The sequence below is a fragment of the Notamacropus eugenii genome, chromosome 2 (assembly GCF_028372415.1).
Source record: "Notamacropus eugenii isolate mMacEug1 chromosome 2, mMacEug1.pri_v2, whole genome shotgun sequence".
In the NCBI taxonomy this organism is placed as follows: Eukaryota; Metazoa; Chordata; class Mammalia; order Diprotodontia; family Macropodidae; genus Notamacropus; species Notamacropus eugenii.
In genome coordinates this window covers 151,485,416-151,501,268 of record NC_092873.1, presented here as the reverse complement: position 1 = coordinate 151,501,268, position 15,853 = coordinate 151,485,416, and the positions used below count along the sequence as shown (strand labels likewise).

General features: G+C 39.3%; 1 protein-coding gene across 3 annotated transcripts in view; it reads right to left on the bottom strand.

Annotated features, from left to right (window-relative positions):
- The window catches only part of SH3BGRL2 (SH3 domain binding glutamate rich protein like 2), a 94,434-nt gene extending 79,884 nt beyond the window's left edge, over positions 1-14,550 (bottom strand). For 2 of the 3 annotated variants that reach the window (XM_072642667.1, XM_072642665.1), the window contains exon 1: positions 14,045-14,355. In XM_072642667.1, the coding sequence (XP_072498768.1) occupies positions 14,045-14,089 (45 nt within the window). In that variant the 5' untranslated portion in view covers positions 14,090-14,355. Of the gene's footprint in view, positions 1-14,044 lie in introns of all 3 variants that reach the window. The other variant, XM_072642666.1, reaches the window with a different exon arrangement.
- Positions 14,551-15,853: the final 1,303 nt, after the last annotated feature.

Below are 15,853 nucleotides of genomic sequence, written 5' to 3'. Positions count from 1 at the left end.
AGCTAAGTCTTCAAGAAAGTCACAGATTCTAAGAGGGAAAGCGCAAGGAATATTCTTTGTTACAACTATACTTCGTTGTGGGCAGAGGGGACAGGGAAGTAATCAATGGAAAGTTATTACAATGCTTTTTCTAAAAAATTCATAAAACATAAGAATTAGTGTCCCCTATTCTTCTATGATATTCACAGCCTCAGAATATCCTAGCTCTAGTCCAAATTAGAATGAAAGCCTGAAATGGCACACCTTAAGAATACAAATCTTACCCAAGTTAAATCCTAATGTTCCTTATGACTCAAACTGAGAAACATTCTAACTTATGATTTCTAGCACAGTTGTAGGCATAAAGGAGATATCCAAAAAGACTGCGTCATTAGTTCAATGGAGTTATAAAACTTTAATTAACTATTGGGCACCCATTAAATACCCAGTAGTAATTAAACTATTATAGAAGAACCTCAATTAAATTAAGAATGCTTAGGGAATGGACTGTTCTAACTAAATTAATTTTCTGGTCACCTAAGGGTTAAACATATTCTTTGTTTGTTTGAGCCTTAATCATGAAGAATTTTTCTAAAATTTCATTTTCCTGCTTTAGTAGTGCATCCTAAATATAATTTAGTGTTTCTCTGAAATGAGAATTCTACAGTGTTACTGGGGCATGACTTTGAATTACTATTATGTCCTACAACATTGCAGCTACAGCAGCAGGAAAAGAGAATAAAAAGCGAGCTGAATCTCTACGTATATGCACATGTGTATGTGTATATTTGACATCAGCTTGTTTTGTTTCCATTTGCTTCTTTGCCCAAAGTTATAGCATCAATAAAAATTCCAGTTAAGAGAAGTAAGGTGGCCTCGTGGTTAGAGAGAATAGAGAAAATCTGTTCCTGCCTTTGCCACATAACAGCCATGTAATGGCCATGGGTAGGTCACTTAGCCTCTCAGAGGCTCAGGCAATTCTATAGGACTAAGTTGCAGAGAAGGTGTTGACCTGTTTGAAGGAATTTCTTCCTTGGGCTCCCCATACCAATGAAATCACATGTCTAATTTTGTTTTGTTTTTTAATTCCAGTTAATGAGTTGAGGTTCATTGAAATATCACAAAGCCTATTGGAGGACATCTTTCAAAGACTATCTTAATAAACATAATGAAGCAGAAAGAATGGTTCCAAGGTACACAGGATTGTCATGAATGAGGAAGAAAAAAGTCTTGTACCTACCCTGACAGGCATACATAAAAGAAGGGGATAAGAGATAAGCATGTATTAAGGACCTGTGTCAAGCACTGTACCAAGTGCTTTTCAAATATTGTCTCATTTGGTCCTCACAACAACTTTGGGAAGTCGGTGTTATTATTCTTCTCATTTTACAGTTGAGGAAACTGAAGCAAACAGAGCTCAAGTGACTTGGCCAATGTCATACTGGTAGGTACCTAAGGCTGGATTAGAACTCAGGTCTTCCTGACTCCAGGCCCAGCACACTATATATTGTGCCAGTTCTCTAAAAGAAGAGAATCAAAAATAAAAATACCAATAAGCAAAACTAAACATTATATGCTAATATTGAATTTTTGTTTAGTATTTTACTGGTGTCTTTCTCTGTTGGGGAGCAGTTTACAATCACTGAAAATGCTGCATAATTTTCCATATGGAATGAATTCAGTCTGCTGTCTCTCTCTGTTCATTTCTGGACCCAGCTCATTGTCCACAGTGCCTATTCAAGAGATGTACTAAAGGACTAAGGCCATAAGCTGCTTATCCAAAATGTATCAAAGTACCCTTCAACCACTTTTTTTCCTCATTGTGTATACTACTAAATGGATCTTCTTTGACTGTCAACAGATCTCAATGAGGAGGCCCTGCTGTACTTTGGGGTTTGATTTAATGAGCACAGTGTCATCCATAAGTAGGAACAAAGGGAGAATTTCACCACTTCTAAGGAGTTACTCTTCTGTCTGGAATCTGTACAGGTTATCTCCACAACAGAAAATATCTCCAAGGAGCACAGAGTGCTGGATCTTGATAATAAAACCACTACATATAATTATCTCTATGGTGGCATCCACCAAGAAACCTTGCACAAGGTTAAAATACTAATGGGAAATAACTTGTTGGGATGCCATATGGCTCCAAATCAAGGGAACACCATAATCTCCAAAACATCCAAATGGGATGACCCTACCCACAATGAAAAAACATGCAATTAGTGTAAGCAGACCACAGGAAGAGTTTATGATGAAACAAAAGATAGAGATCACAGACAACAGAATTTTGATTACATAAAAATAAAAATTGTTTACACAAACAAAACCAATGCAGCTAAAATTAGATGGCAAACTAGCAACAAGGAAAAGGATATTTGCAGCAATTTTTTTTTTCTGATAGAAGACTTATTTCCAAGATACATAGGGAACTGGTTCAAATTTATAACAAGAGCTATTTACCAATTGATAAATGCTCCAAAAATGTAAACAGGCAGTTCTCAAAGGAAGATATCCAAGCTAACAAAAGCCATATTTTTAAAAAATCCTCCAAACCATCAATGATCAGAGAAAATGCAAATTACTCTGAGTTTCTACTTTACAGACATCAGATTTGACAAAGATGAGAAAAAAGAAAAAACGACAAGTGTTGGAGAAGTTTGCAAATTGGTCTAACTACTCTGGAAACGTGGAATTATAATTTTCAAGTCATTTAATGGTACGTACCCTTTGACTCAGAGATGCCTCTACTAGACTTTTACTATAAAAAGATTAAACAAAAAAAGAAGAGGATTCATATGTACAAAACCATTTATATAGCAGTTCTTTGTACAGTGGCAACGCACTGTAAACCACAGAAATGTCTACCAGTTGAGGAATGGCTGAATAAATTACGGCATATGAATGTAATGGAATATATTACGCTATAAGAAACGTCTAAAGAGATGGTTTCAGGGAAACCTGGGAAAATTTTTGTGAGCTGATGCAGAATTAAGTCAGCAGCAGCGAGAATAATCTAGATAATAAAATAATATTGTAAATACAAACAATTACAATTGTAAGGGACTTAAGAACTCTGATCAATGCAATGACCACACTGTCATCAGAAGTCTGATGATGAAGAATGTCAACCCACCTCCTGACCAAGAAGAAATAAAGTCAAGACAGAAAATGAAACTTACATATTTAGACGTGGACAATTAGGAATGTATTTTGCCTAACTATGCATATTTGTTACAAGGGTTTTATTTTACTTTTAAATTGGGGAAAGGTGTGAGGAAAAGAAAATAAATGCCTATATAAAAATAAAATAGAAAAATGTGTAAGTAAGTAGGCTGTGATATATTAGCAACAGTGCTTTTCCCCTTCAGAAACGGTATAAATGTCTTCATAAGGCAGAAAGGGCATGGTTAAGTGCTCATCTGCAGGGACCAAGCAACTCTCCAAGACTGCAGACTGCAGAGCAAATGCCAATTTACATTGGAAAACGGAATGTCTTCAGTGGGGAGCTCTCATCAAAGAAGAAATCACATGGCCAGACCAAGGGCAGAAAAGAAAGGAGTCTTCACTCCTTCACAGATGGACAGGCCAAGTGTTACAATGGCATCCTAAAAAATATCAGAACATCTCCGGAGCACTGAATATATACTCTCTGGGGGAATTATTGTTATTATTAATAATATCATAATAGGAGATTAGTAGTATTAAACTAATGATAGCTATCATTTATGTAGTACTCTAAAGTTTGTGAAGTATTTTATATTATCTTCATTTGATCCTCCCAACAAAGCTAGGAGGTTAGCACAATTCTTTTCCTCATTTTACATATAAATAAAGGAAATTCATATTATGCTATTATATTTATAATCAATTGCTAATTTGTGATCCATTCTTATTCCTATTTTTGTCAAGACCTCACTTGGGAACAGGCCAGACAGTCTCTGAGGGTCCCAAACCAGAATAATATGACCACTCCTAGCCCCCAAGGCATCTGTTCTTTAACTGGCTTGGGCTGGTCCTTACCCAAATGTTTAGTCTATAAACTGGACCCAATTTGAGTTAGACCAGGGGTACCTGTGGCCTGGAGGTACATGTTGGCCTGGAGGCCTCAGGTTCCCCACTCCTGAGTTAGACCGTCCTTTAGGGAGTAGGAGTTTAGCCCTTGCTCATTAAAGTTCGGAGTGACCTAGTCTACAAAGGGAAGAAAAAGCCAAGAAAAACCTGATTGAGTTGGTTTTTCTGGTTAAGATAGTTAGCAACTCTCATTTCTTAGGATTCAGAGGTATGTGATCACACACAGATGAGTGATAGGCCATATCTGAGGGCCAACCCACAAGCTTCCTCCTTCCCAAAGTTGGAGCTGAGAACTCTTAGCCTACCTCCTCATTAAAATGTCCACCAATCAGGACTGCCAGGGGAGGTCCCAATGAGTTGTGTCAGGCCAATCAGAAGGAAAGTACATCTAAGTATAAAAGACCCTTACAGTTCTCACCCAAGGTCTTTGGTACAAATGGAAGCACCTCATGAGATCCCTTTGTTACCAGGTCAAATGCCTAGGCCTGTCTTTGTTAAATAAGGAAACTTCGGCAGACAGAGGTTAAGTGACTTGCCCAGGATCACACAATTAGTAAGTGTCTAGAGGTCAAATCTGAACTATCTTCCTGACTCTATGCCCAGTGTTCTATTCACTTCATTCACCACCAGCTGCCTTTGGAAGGATAAGGACCAAAGTCATACAGGATAAGAAGACATAGATAGCATAGGTTGTGATCTGCAGCAGCAGTCCAGGGATGTATTCAAGGTATATGAACTAATTTGTTATCACTGAAAGGAACTACATCAGCATCTATATGCCATATAAAATTGAGATTGTCTTGTGTTCGAAAGCTACTTCTATATATCTAAGGGCTAATCTTCACTTTCAATGCTATTAAATCTAAGAGGGCAGAAAGTTGTTTTCATATCCATTTTTATTTTTTTGATAAACAGTAATTACAGGAAGTTGATACAGCATATTGTTGCTATCACCCTCCATATACAGGTCTACTCTAATAATTTCATCAGGCTTGTGAGAAGAGATTCTTTGTTGGTCTTTGTATGCTTAGTGCCTAGCACAATGCCTAGCATTTAATAGGTGCTTAATAAAATTGCTTGTTGATTGATTGATTCACTTTCCCCTGCTCTGAGGGCTCTATGACAATGCTGAGAAACGTTTCACACCAAGTTCCTGCTGTAACATTTGTGTCCCCTTCTACAGAAGAAATGACCAACTTCCAAAAGACCCAGGGGTACAGGGAGCCAGCCCTCTGAAGACCAGCCTAGTTCTAAGCTATCCTGATCGGTTCAAGTTACTTCCCAAACAAGATTTTGATATTCCCACGCTGAAACTGACTTATCCTTTGATGTTTAGCATGTTGACTATGACTGTTCACATAATGGACCTAAAAGGAAAAAATTGAATTACGCTCTTCCAGACTTTTGGGAATTAATCTAATTCACAAAGGAGACACAGAATCCCTTTATCTTTACAGTATTAGAATATAAATATTTTTACTATAACTATTACTAGGAAAAAGGGGCTTCATGGTACCCATCAGGAGGCACCTATTAAGAGAATAAGTCCAAACCAAAATCTAACACTGTCATAAATTCCTTTTGCAAGCTGTATGAGCTATGTGAAGCAGGCTTCCTGCTTCCCTGGGTTATGATGCATTAGGATCAGCCAAAAGTCCTAAAAGGTTCAATGACAAATCCCTGAGCTTCAGCTGGAAGGTAAACAAAAAACAATTGTGTACAGAGTCAGGAGTGTTTTCTTTCCCCAAAATTTTAATGAGCATTCAATGTGACCCAGAAAGAGAGGAGGCAAATTTATCATAAACTTTATAACTTGGGGGTCCAAAGCCATTTTCCCCTTGAGGCTGGTCAACCTTAATGTAAAGTGAATCACATAAAAGTAAATTAATAAAAGTTATACTGTATAATTTGGATCAATAAAAGTTGGCTCATATTTTTAACTAAATGACCCTACAACCAAAATTAAAGTCAGAACAAAGTAGGCCATTCTTAAAAGTAATTTATAAATGAGAAAAAAATTTTCATTTGCAATTAGAATTTAGAGGTCAAGTTCGCTAAAGTTTAGCAGTTGAATAAATACTTCCTTTGACATCTTAAATTCAGCTTTGTCCAGTGAGATAACTTAACCTTAACTACAGCTCAGTCAGGACCTATTAATTTTCACTGATAAAAAGTGAAACTCAACTGTTACTTTGCAACTAGAGTACAAATTCTCTTTCAAAATATATTTTCATACTTTAAAAAGCAAAACAAAATAAATATATTTAAAACTACTTATAATTAAAAATTATTTTATATGTATAATATAACCACATCATTATTATTCTCCTTATATGTTTGCCTTCAGATTTTCTCATTGTATCACTGGCACTAGCATAGTATGTCGCATGAAGTAGGCGCTTAGTACATATCTGCTGAACTGAATTATGGAATGACATGTTCTTGAGCTTCAGGCTGACTTGGAATGTAAACAAAAACAAGTCTGCAGAATCAATAGTGTTTTCTTTTGCCCCAAATCTTAATATTAGAACTACAAAGGACCACAGATCAAGAGCTATATAAATGATCTCAAAGGTCATTTAGTCCATTTTACATATGAGAATACTGAGACAGAAAGAGTTAGATACATCAAGGTCATACAGGTAGTAAAGGAAACTGGATCTGAATCCAGGTAAACCCACCAAAGCCACAACTCTTTCCACTGTACCTGATGCATCTTTTTTTCCTTTTTTTAAATAATCATACTATGTATTCTGTTCTTCTGTAACTGTTTTATTCACCTCATGTTGAGTTATAAAATTCTTTCTATATTATCAACTGCTAAGCCACTTCTTGACTCATCCCTCTATCAAAACAGGAAAGCATTTCTGTCATTCACTTATACTTTATGACTGATTGCTTACATGACTTTCAAAGTTTCAATTAAACCAGCATATAGATTTTTAAGCTTCCTCTCTGATTCATAAAACAACCATTCTTGAGGCTTCTTCATGGTGTGAAGATGTCCCTGGGTCCTCAAAAGGTTATGGACACAGGGAAAATAGAATACAAGCTTTGGTTCCTACTAAGCTGGAAAGGATTCAAGGATAAGACAGGTGGTGGACTGAATGTATGTGTATGGTCTGAAGAACAATCTATTTGAGTTTGGTAAGTCTCATCACCATAGTTCATGAATTTTGAGGGCATAATGACCCTTAAAGACCATCTTTTTACAGACAAGGGCTATCACCTATGTGCTTCATTGATCAATCACAGATACTTGATATACTGGGGTACGTTGCAGACTGAAAGGCTTTGGCCTCAGTTAAAAATTTTTCTGAAGTAGAAAGGAAGTTATTTTTCTCCCTAGAGAAATCTCTGTAATTCCTATTTTCTCTAACATAATTGATGTGTTAGTATCAAGGGGTAAATGCCTACATCAGCCAATCTAGAAAGCATCCCTATACCTAGTATAACATTTCTACCTTGAATTGTGAAGTTTCTGACAAAGAAATATGTCCTTATGACATGCCCTCTTTATTAACAGAAGTATTCGTTTACACAGTTTAGTAATAAGTACCGTGAGGAAAGAACATAGGAGCACAGGTTTCAAAGTTGAATGGGACCTTAGAATCATCTGGGCCAGCCTCCTCATTTTACAGATGAGGCTAATGAGGTCAAAAAAACTAAGTGATTTGGCCAAGGTTACTCAGATACTAAGCAGCCAAGCCAGGCTGACAACCCCAGGTCTTGTAACTACACATTCAGTGCTTTCCACACTCTACTACAAATTCATGTCCTCTACTTCCCAGATGGTCTCTTCCATTCCGCCCTGAACATTCCACCCACCAGCATTTAGTACGGTACTATATACAAAGTAAACACAAGAAATACTTTTTGAATGACTATTACGGAAACTTTCCACTCCTTTTAATTTAAAAAAAGCACATTAATATATTACCTTTCCAAATACTTTAGGGCCTCCCTTTTCTGGGGAAGAACCGAGGCTGCCACTTTCTCAGACAGACCTATCCTAATACTATTTGCACCTTATTTAACATGCTCTAAGGAAGAGAAGGGAACAAGTAACATGTGCCAGGCATTATGGGAACCACTTTACAACATTATCTTATTTAATCCTCACAATAACACTGAGGTGATTATTATCATCCCCATTTTAAAGTTAAGGAAACTGAGGCAGAGAGAGGTTAACTGAACTACCCAAGGTCCCACAGCTTGAGGTCTGAATCAAGTCTTCTTGATTCCAGGACCAGAATAATGTTAATATTTAAATGAATGATCATTTATTAGGATAATACCAATATTCATTTAATTTCCAAATATACACAATATCACAGAATAGTTATCATTTCATAGTGAAATAGGTGTTGTCACTGGAAAAAGTGTGCGTGTGCATCTATACAATAGCACACTGTATAAACTGTGAACTAATTATATACTGTTTCATATGTGTGTAGATATATATGTATATATACATACACACATACATATTTACACACAAATATATAAGTAGTTACAATTTTTATATACACACATCCATGCGTGTGTATATATACTTATATACATACATATCTACACACATACACACACACACAAAACAATATACAATTACAGTAACAATTTATCCATCTACCCGGCTGACTCTAGTCTGCACTGGCTATACAGGTGTCACAATCCCCCACTCCCTTACTAGATTATAAATTTCAGGAAGGCAGTATCTCCTGCCTCATGTCTCATAGGTACACACATCTCCCAAATTCATTTCCTCTATAAGCTAATAGACGTCAAATCCCTTGAGGATAGATGCTTCCTTAGGGATGGATGTAAGAATCCTGGGATCCCCCCCTCCCCAAATCCCTTGACCAATGAAGCTCAGTGTCTGGGATTCACTGGACACTCTATCCCCAACACATAAAGCCTTCACAAATGGAGGATTCTAAGTATCCCATCTTGACTCTTCCCCTTCCCCAACCCCTGAGCTCAGTAAAATGCACTGCACATAGCAGAAGGCACTTGATAAATATTTTTCAACTGAAATGAATTGAACTCACTTCCCAAGATCACATGAATTAAACCAGAATACCAGAATTTTAACTTAAAATCACTGTTCAAATCCAGACTAGGTTAGCCCAAGGTCTTTTTAGTTTTTCTTTTTTATGTTGTGACATTATCAGTGTGGCAATTCCCAGTATGGAGAAGTCCCTCTATCAACAGATAAGGAACCCATTTGTTGTTTATCAAGCTGGAAGGTTGTTTGGATGCAGTGAAAGATTAATTATCTTGCCCAAAGCCACATATCTAATATATGTCAGAAGCGAGTTTTAAATCAGGTCTTCCTGATACTAAAGCAAACCCTCTATCAACCAAGCCACAATGCCTTTCCTCTTTTTAAGCAGATTACTTACTTGACTCAGTCCAGTTCTAATCCTGTTCCTTCCTCATCTATTTAAGAAGTTTCAGCCAAAGCCAAATTGACTTGCAGAGTAAACTATTTATTCTCCCACACTCCAGTCAGGTTTGGATCATGTCATTTTTGTCCATTTGGGGCAACTAGGATTTCTGACATATGTGCTATTTTCTGGAAAAAACAGAAACCTCTAAGTTTCCATTACTATGAATGAAATTGTGACTGTCCACCACTACGTTTATTTGAGGGGGAGAAACTGGGCTTTATTTCTCAGGTTTAATAACTGGCAGGAGTGCAATAAGACCCCATTAACTTTGCCCAGCCAGCTATTAGGTGACCTAAATGAAGTCTACAAACAGCTCGTTATTTCTTGGAATAATTACTAATTCTTGTATTTGGGCATAAACTCCAGAATCACCAAAAACATTAGTGTTTCATTATTACAGAAAAAGTGGACTATTGGTTAATGGGATACGATATTACAGTTAGGGAGTCTCAATAACCATCTATTGTTTAAAACCTGAAAAGATTCAGTGTTTACACAGAAGTCCACTGAAAATGGATAATTAGTTTTCATTAGCTGTGAGTATGCAATTGCTGAGTAGTTCTAACTTTGTGCCAAGCTCTCTCAGAATACCTGTATGGCATTATAGTGAATAGAACAAGGATGCCAGAGTTAAACACTAAAGAAAAAAAAGAAATGTACTTTAAGGACCTGTCTACACAAAATAATGGGGATTATTCAGGAAATTATCCAGATCCAGTCAATTCACAGAAAAGAAAAGACTCAGTGGGGAAAAGAGAGCTGCCCTTAAGCTCTGAAAAGGATGTAACATGGAAGAGTAAGATTAGACTTTTTAGCCACGGTGGAAAGAACAAGGACCAATGGGTGAAAGTTGCAAAGCAGCAGATTAGGCTTGATATAAGGAAAAACCTTTACCAGTGGAAAGTGCTGCCTTTGGAGGCAGTGGGTTCTCTCTTGTAGGTGGTCCTACAAATGAAGGTTAGATGATCACTTATCAAGTATCTAGTAATGGGAATTCTTTGGAGGATATGGGTTGGGTTAGGTCAGTGGTTCTCAAAAGTGTGGTCCAGGCGCAGCTAAAGGTTCCCAAGACCTTTCCTTTCAGAGAGTTCACAAGTTCAAAACTATTTTCATAAATCTAAGACTGTTTAATTCCTGTTATAGTAAATATAGATAGATATAACCCACATAAGCAGAAGTTCTTAGGAAAGGGTCCTCAAGTTTTAAGAGTATAAAGAGTTTGAGAATCCCTGGTCTGGATGATCCCTAAAGTCCCTTCTATCTCTATGATTCATGACTCAAAGAAGGAAGGTTAAAGCTATAAAGGGATCTTGAGATCATCCAGTTTAGCCCTTCACTCTAAATGTACCCTAGCTTATATTAAAAAACCCAGGGGCCCAGAGAGTTTAAGCAATTTGGTCAGCAGTACAGAGCATCACAGAGTGGCAGGACAAGGATGAGACCCTAGATCTCCTGATTCCCAGTCCAATGTTCCTTTCAACAAAAAGAAATGTTAAAAAAGAAAAAATGCTAAGGGGTTGGGGGGAAGGCTTGGTCACACAGAACCATTTTGATTTACAGTCCACATGGATCCACTTATTAATATAACAAGCTAATTTCTGACAATTTTGCCAGGCTTGGGCCTAGCCTGAGTCTCTACAGGGCACTACCCTCCTTCCTTCAGTGAATAAAAATGTCGTGAACAGAATTATTAAAGCAGAGAGGTCAGGGATAAAACTTAAAGCCTTCTAATGTCCTCATTAAAGGATACATTGAGATGAGCACTTCCACTCCTGAGACAGACTCTCTTCCCAGAAACATGATTTGTGACTTAAAGAGAAAATTATTGCAGGTAGGTATGACTAAGCAGCAACAAAAGAGACAAAACTACAAAAATCTCAACACAGCCCTGTCTGGCCAAGATGGTAACTTCCCACCACTCATTCTCTGACAAATGCCTCAGTAATCTGGGGTTGGTTTCTATTGTAATTAAAATGCTTATGATGGTTTATAAGCTATTACAGGCAATATTTTATTCCATCAGTCCCTTCGGGAAAAAAGTCACTGTAAAATTACTCCACCCAAATACAGGGCAAGAAACTAGTGAGACCCCTACATTTCTTTAGGCATATTAAGATTCTTGACTTAACAAAGTATGTACTAATATTGGGATATACGTACAAACTTAATATGAACTTTAACTGCTCATCCAAGAAATTTAAGTCATACCTCTGATATAGATTACTCCTGCAGTATGAGATGTCCACTATATTTTTTCTTTAAGGAAAAATCTCTAGTTGTTTAAGTGAGACTTACTTTCCTTGCTATCTTTATCCTAAGGTTAAAACATGAAATCACAACTATCCCCAAATAGATATGGCAGTTAAAAAAAGTAGAGCATATCTTCCAACCCCATCTCTATCATTCAATACCTGGATGATTTTAGATAAGTTATTTCACACCTCTGTTTCGTCATCTGTAAAATGAAAAAGTTGAATTCCAAAGCCTCCAAGTCCTTCCCAGCCTTAAACCTCTGATCCTATGGGTGTGGAACACTATCAGATATAGTTAATGTGTTGCTAAGTTTCCGTGAGTAATTTCTCTTTTTTCTTTTCCTTCTTTGTTATAGTGATCACTGAGCAGGAGAGGGAGAAGATATATCTGGAAATAAAGATACTGTAAAAACAAATTTGATGTGTGTGTATTTTATATAGAGATATCTATCTACATATTTTTTAATCTCTGTTCTGTCACTCATCTGCTCCATGACCTTGGGAAAGTCACTGTACCTCCCAGAAACTCTATTTCCTTATCTATAAAATGATGTGACTAGATTAGATCTGGAGGATCTTAACCTTTTTTGTGTGTCAAGGAAGGAAATGCTAAATTTCAGTTAGAGGTTAGTGAGAATCAAGATGTGAATTATTTTCCCTTCCAATTTCACAGACCCCCTGAAACCTATCCAGAGATCCCTTGGGGTTTCTGGACACTGGAATAAGAAACCCTGAATTAAATGGTCTTTGAGATCCCTTTAGATCAAATTATAAGGTACTAAGAGCATAAATGTCCAGATATGCTTACCACAGTATGGACAGAGATAAAACAAGTAAGAATAAGTACCTCAAACAAATACATATTACATCATTAGGTATCACTAAAGGGAGGTACTATTTTTATGGGTGACCATTAAAAAACTGACAGAGCAGGAAAAACCTGGTTTGCCTTTCTTTGTACCCAAGCAAAACTACAGAAATATATTGGGGTGGGGGGAGGTGGAAGAGCAGGGAGAAGGTGTTTTCCATTTAAATGTTTCCTTTGGGAGCTAAATTTAAAAACAAAACAATGGACTTGGCATAGTCAATGTGGCTAAAAGGCCAGAGATGCAAAGAACACCAAGAAAAGAAAATCCTCTCTGGTCTGCCCCTAAAAATCCCTACCAAGAGGCATTATTCATCCTCCAGTGCCTCACCCCAATTCCTGAGCCTTGTATAGCCCAACAGTGTGATCTAGTGGGCAAAGCATTGGATTTCAGGTCAGTGGACCTGGGTTAGAATCCTGCCTATGCTACTTACTACTTTAGTGTGACCACCTCTTTCTTAGATGGGGTTAGGAAAGATCATCTCTAGAACCCATTCTAGCTCTAAATCTAGGATCTAGGATCCTGGGTGGGGGTTGGAGTTAGAGAAGAGAAGAGCCCATAGACATCTATGTCTTCCCCTTTGAAAGGAAGGCTGGACACAGAACCAGAAAACCTGTGTTCCAATCTCTCCTCTGTTTCTTACTCCCTGTGGGACTATGGAGGTGTCAATTTACCTTTATGGACCTCAGTTTTCTCATCCCTGGAACATAATGCCTTAATACGTTTGATGATTAACCTATAAAATGAAGGGGTCGTATGAGATCCAGCTTTAAGTCTACGCTATGATAACTAGGTAGGAAAAAGAGGGGCCTCAGTGATCCCAAGGACCGGAAGAAGACATCTGGTATGACAAGAAGGCTGGATTTGAAGTCAAGACTCCCACAGCCTCGCCATTTTCTACCTGTGCATTAAACTTTGGACCAGTCACCTAACCTTTTCTGGAACTCAGTTTCTTCATCTGTGAAAGGAAGGAATTAGACTAGATGATTCCAAGATTTAAATCTATTTAAATCTACCCCTCATGGGTGGGGAGGGGAGGAGGCTGGAGGGGTCCGTATCCTTTCGAGTGGAAGGAATGCTGGATTTGGAGTCGGGGAACCTGAGGTTCGAATACTGGCTCTTCCACCGACTCCCTGCGTGACCTTGGGCAAGTCGCTTCCCTTTTCTCGGGCTCTCTTCTGTAAACTGAGCTGGGAAGGGGCTGGTGTCCAGGACCCCTGAGGTCCCTCCTCCTTCTAGGTCTAGGCACCTTCTCCCAGCACACGCCCGCGGAGCTGCCAAGTTCCCACCTTCCCTTTCCTAATTGCAAAGTTTGACTCCCGCCTCGGGGGGTGGGGTCGGAGCTCCTCCAGGCTGGGGAACAGCCACGGTCTCTGGTCCCCCCTCCTCACCCCCCGGCGCCCCTACCTCCTTCACTCACCGCCACAAAGCCGGAGGAGGAGGCGATGAACACTCGGATGACCATCGTCTCACTTCATCCGCTGCCCCTTTACTCGAGAGTAGCCGGGAGGGGAGGGGAGAGGAGGAGGAGGGCTAGACAGTGCCGGCTGGACCCCCAGCGACTCTTCGCCGGGTTGGGGAGTGGGGGGGGTGGTGCTGTGCTCCAACGGGAGGCGCGAGCGCGGGCTGAGGATGCGGAGCCGAGCGGAACGAGTGCTGCAGCCTGACGTCTCCGAGGACTACGGGGATCTGGCTTCTACCAGCGCCAGCCGCCAGCCTGGGGAGATATGAAAGAGGGGAGGGGGGCGGGGGAGGCGGCGAGCCGCAGGGGCTGGTGGGATTTGTAGTTTGACCCGCTCCCCAGAAGGGAGGTGGGAAGGCAGCTTTGCGCCAGGTCTGATGAGTACGAATTGGGTTCAAAGAGGACTACACTGGAAGGGCCTTCGCTTGGTAGTCTGCTCCTACCTTTTTCAGAGGGTGAAACAGAAGCCGGAAAAGGGAATGTGCCCAAACTCCTTAAACCTCAGTTTCCTTCTCTGTAAAATGGGGTGGGGGGGGGGGGGGGGAGGGAAGAGGTGGTGACGCGGGTGGAGGTGGAGAGCTGCAAATAAGAGGGGAGGTCAATTACCAGGTCTCTTAGGGCTGTGTCAGTTTCAGATGTAAGTGACTTGCCAAGGTTACATTTGTAGCAAGTGGAAAACCTTGAATTGGAACCCTAATCCTGTAGAATCCAAATTTCTCACTCCTTAACACCCTTCACATATATTCTGAGCAGGAAAGTAACCGCTGAAAATTTAAAAAAAAAAAAACCAAAAAAACGCAAAACAAATAAACCCCCTAATGAGGAATTCTCGCGTGGGTGGACTCTATTCTTCTCCAGAACCCCACCTGGAAAACTCGTCCCGGAATCCGCCGGGCAAATGCTTCCTGGAGGGGAGGTGGGCTGCGGCTGCCGCCCGCGCTGAACTGGGTTGTTCTGCAGGTTACTCGGTAACTGGTTGAAGTTTCTGATATTTTTTTTTCCTTCAATGAGATGAAAGTTGGAAATGCAATCGACTTTTTAAATAGTAAAATTGTGGTAGAAGAAAATTGAGAAGCTTGAAATACAAAAGTACATCAAAAAAATGAGAATCACACTCCAGCAGGGTTTTACTTCATTGCTTCTGATATCTATAGTTGAGGCAAATGTGTGACTTTTTTTTAAGTGCACATTTTCCAGCACGTTTCTAGGAGGGAATTATTGAATGGGTGCCCATTGTACCGGTGGCTTCAGTTGTGCAAAATGGCAATTCGTTCATGCCTGGCTACCCTGTGAGACGCTTTTCTGTGTCCTCCCATAAATCTCTCAGGAAGCCCACCCAACCAACTTTCTGAGGAGCCACCTTTGAGTTCTTTTTATACTGCATGGACACCGGTGGAACAAGTGAGATGTCCGTTTATTATCTCCACTTCCCTATGTGTCCAATCCATCTTCTTTTGTCATGCATGTATGCCATTTATATTGTTAATACTTTAGGAATATTCTATGACAATAAGTACAAGGCTCTTCCTGTGTGGTGGGAATGAACTGTTTTCTACCTGTTGTGCTATATTTACTTTCTTATCTCAGCAGGTGAGGTTAGCCCAGTTCTGATAAAATGTTAATTAATAACCTGGACAAACCGAGAGATAGAGACAGAAAGAGAGAGGAAGACAGAGAGACCTACAGATAGTCAGAGACCTGGAGACAGAGAGACAGAAAGAGACAGAGACATACAGAGAAAGAGAGAAAATCAGAGAGCACTAGCAG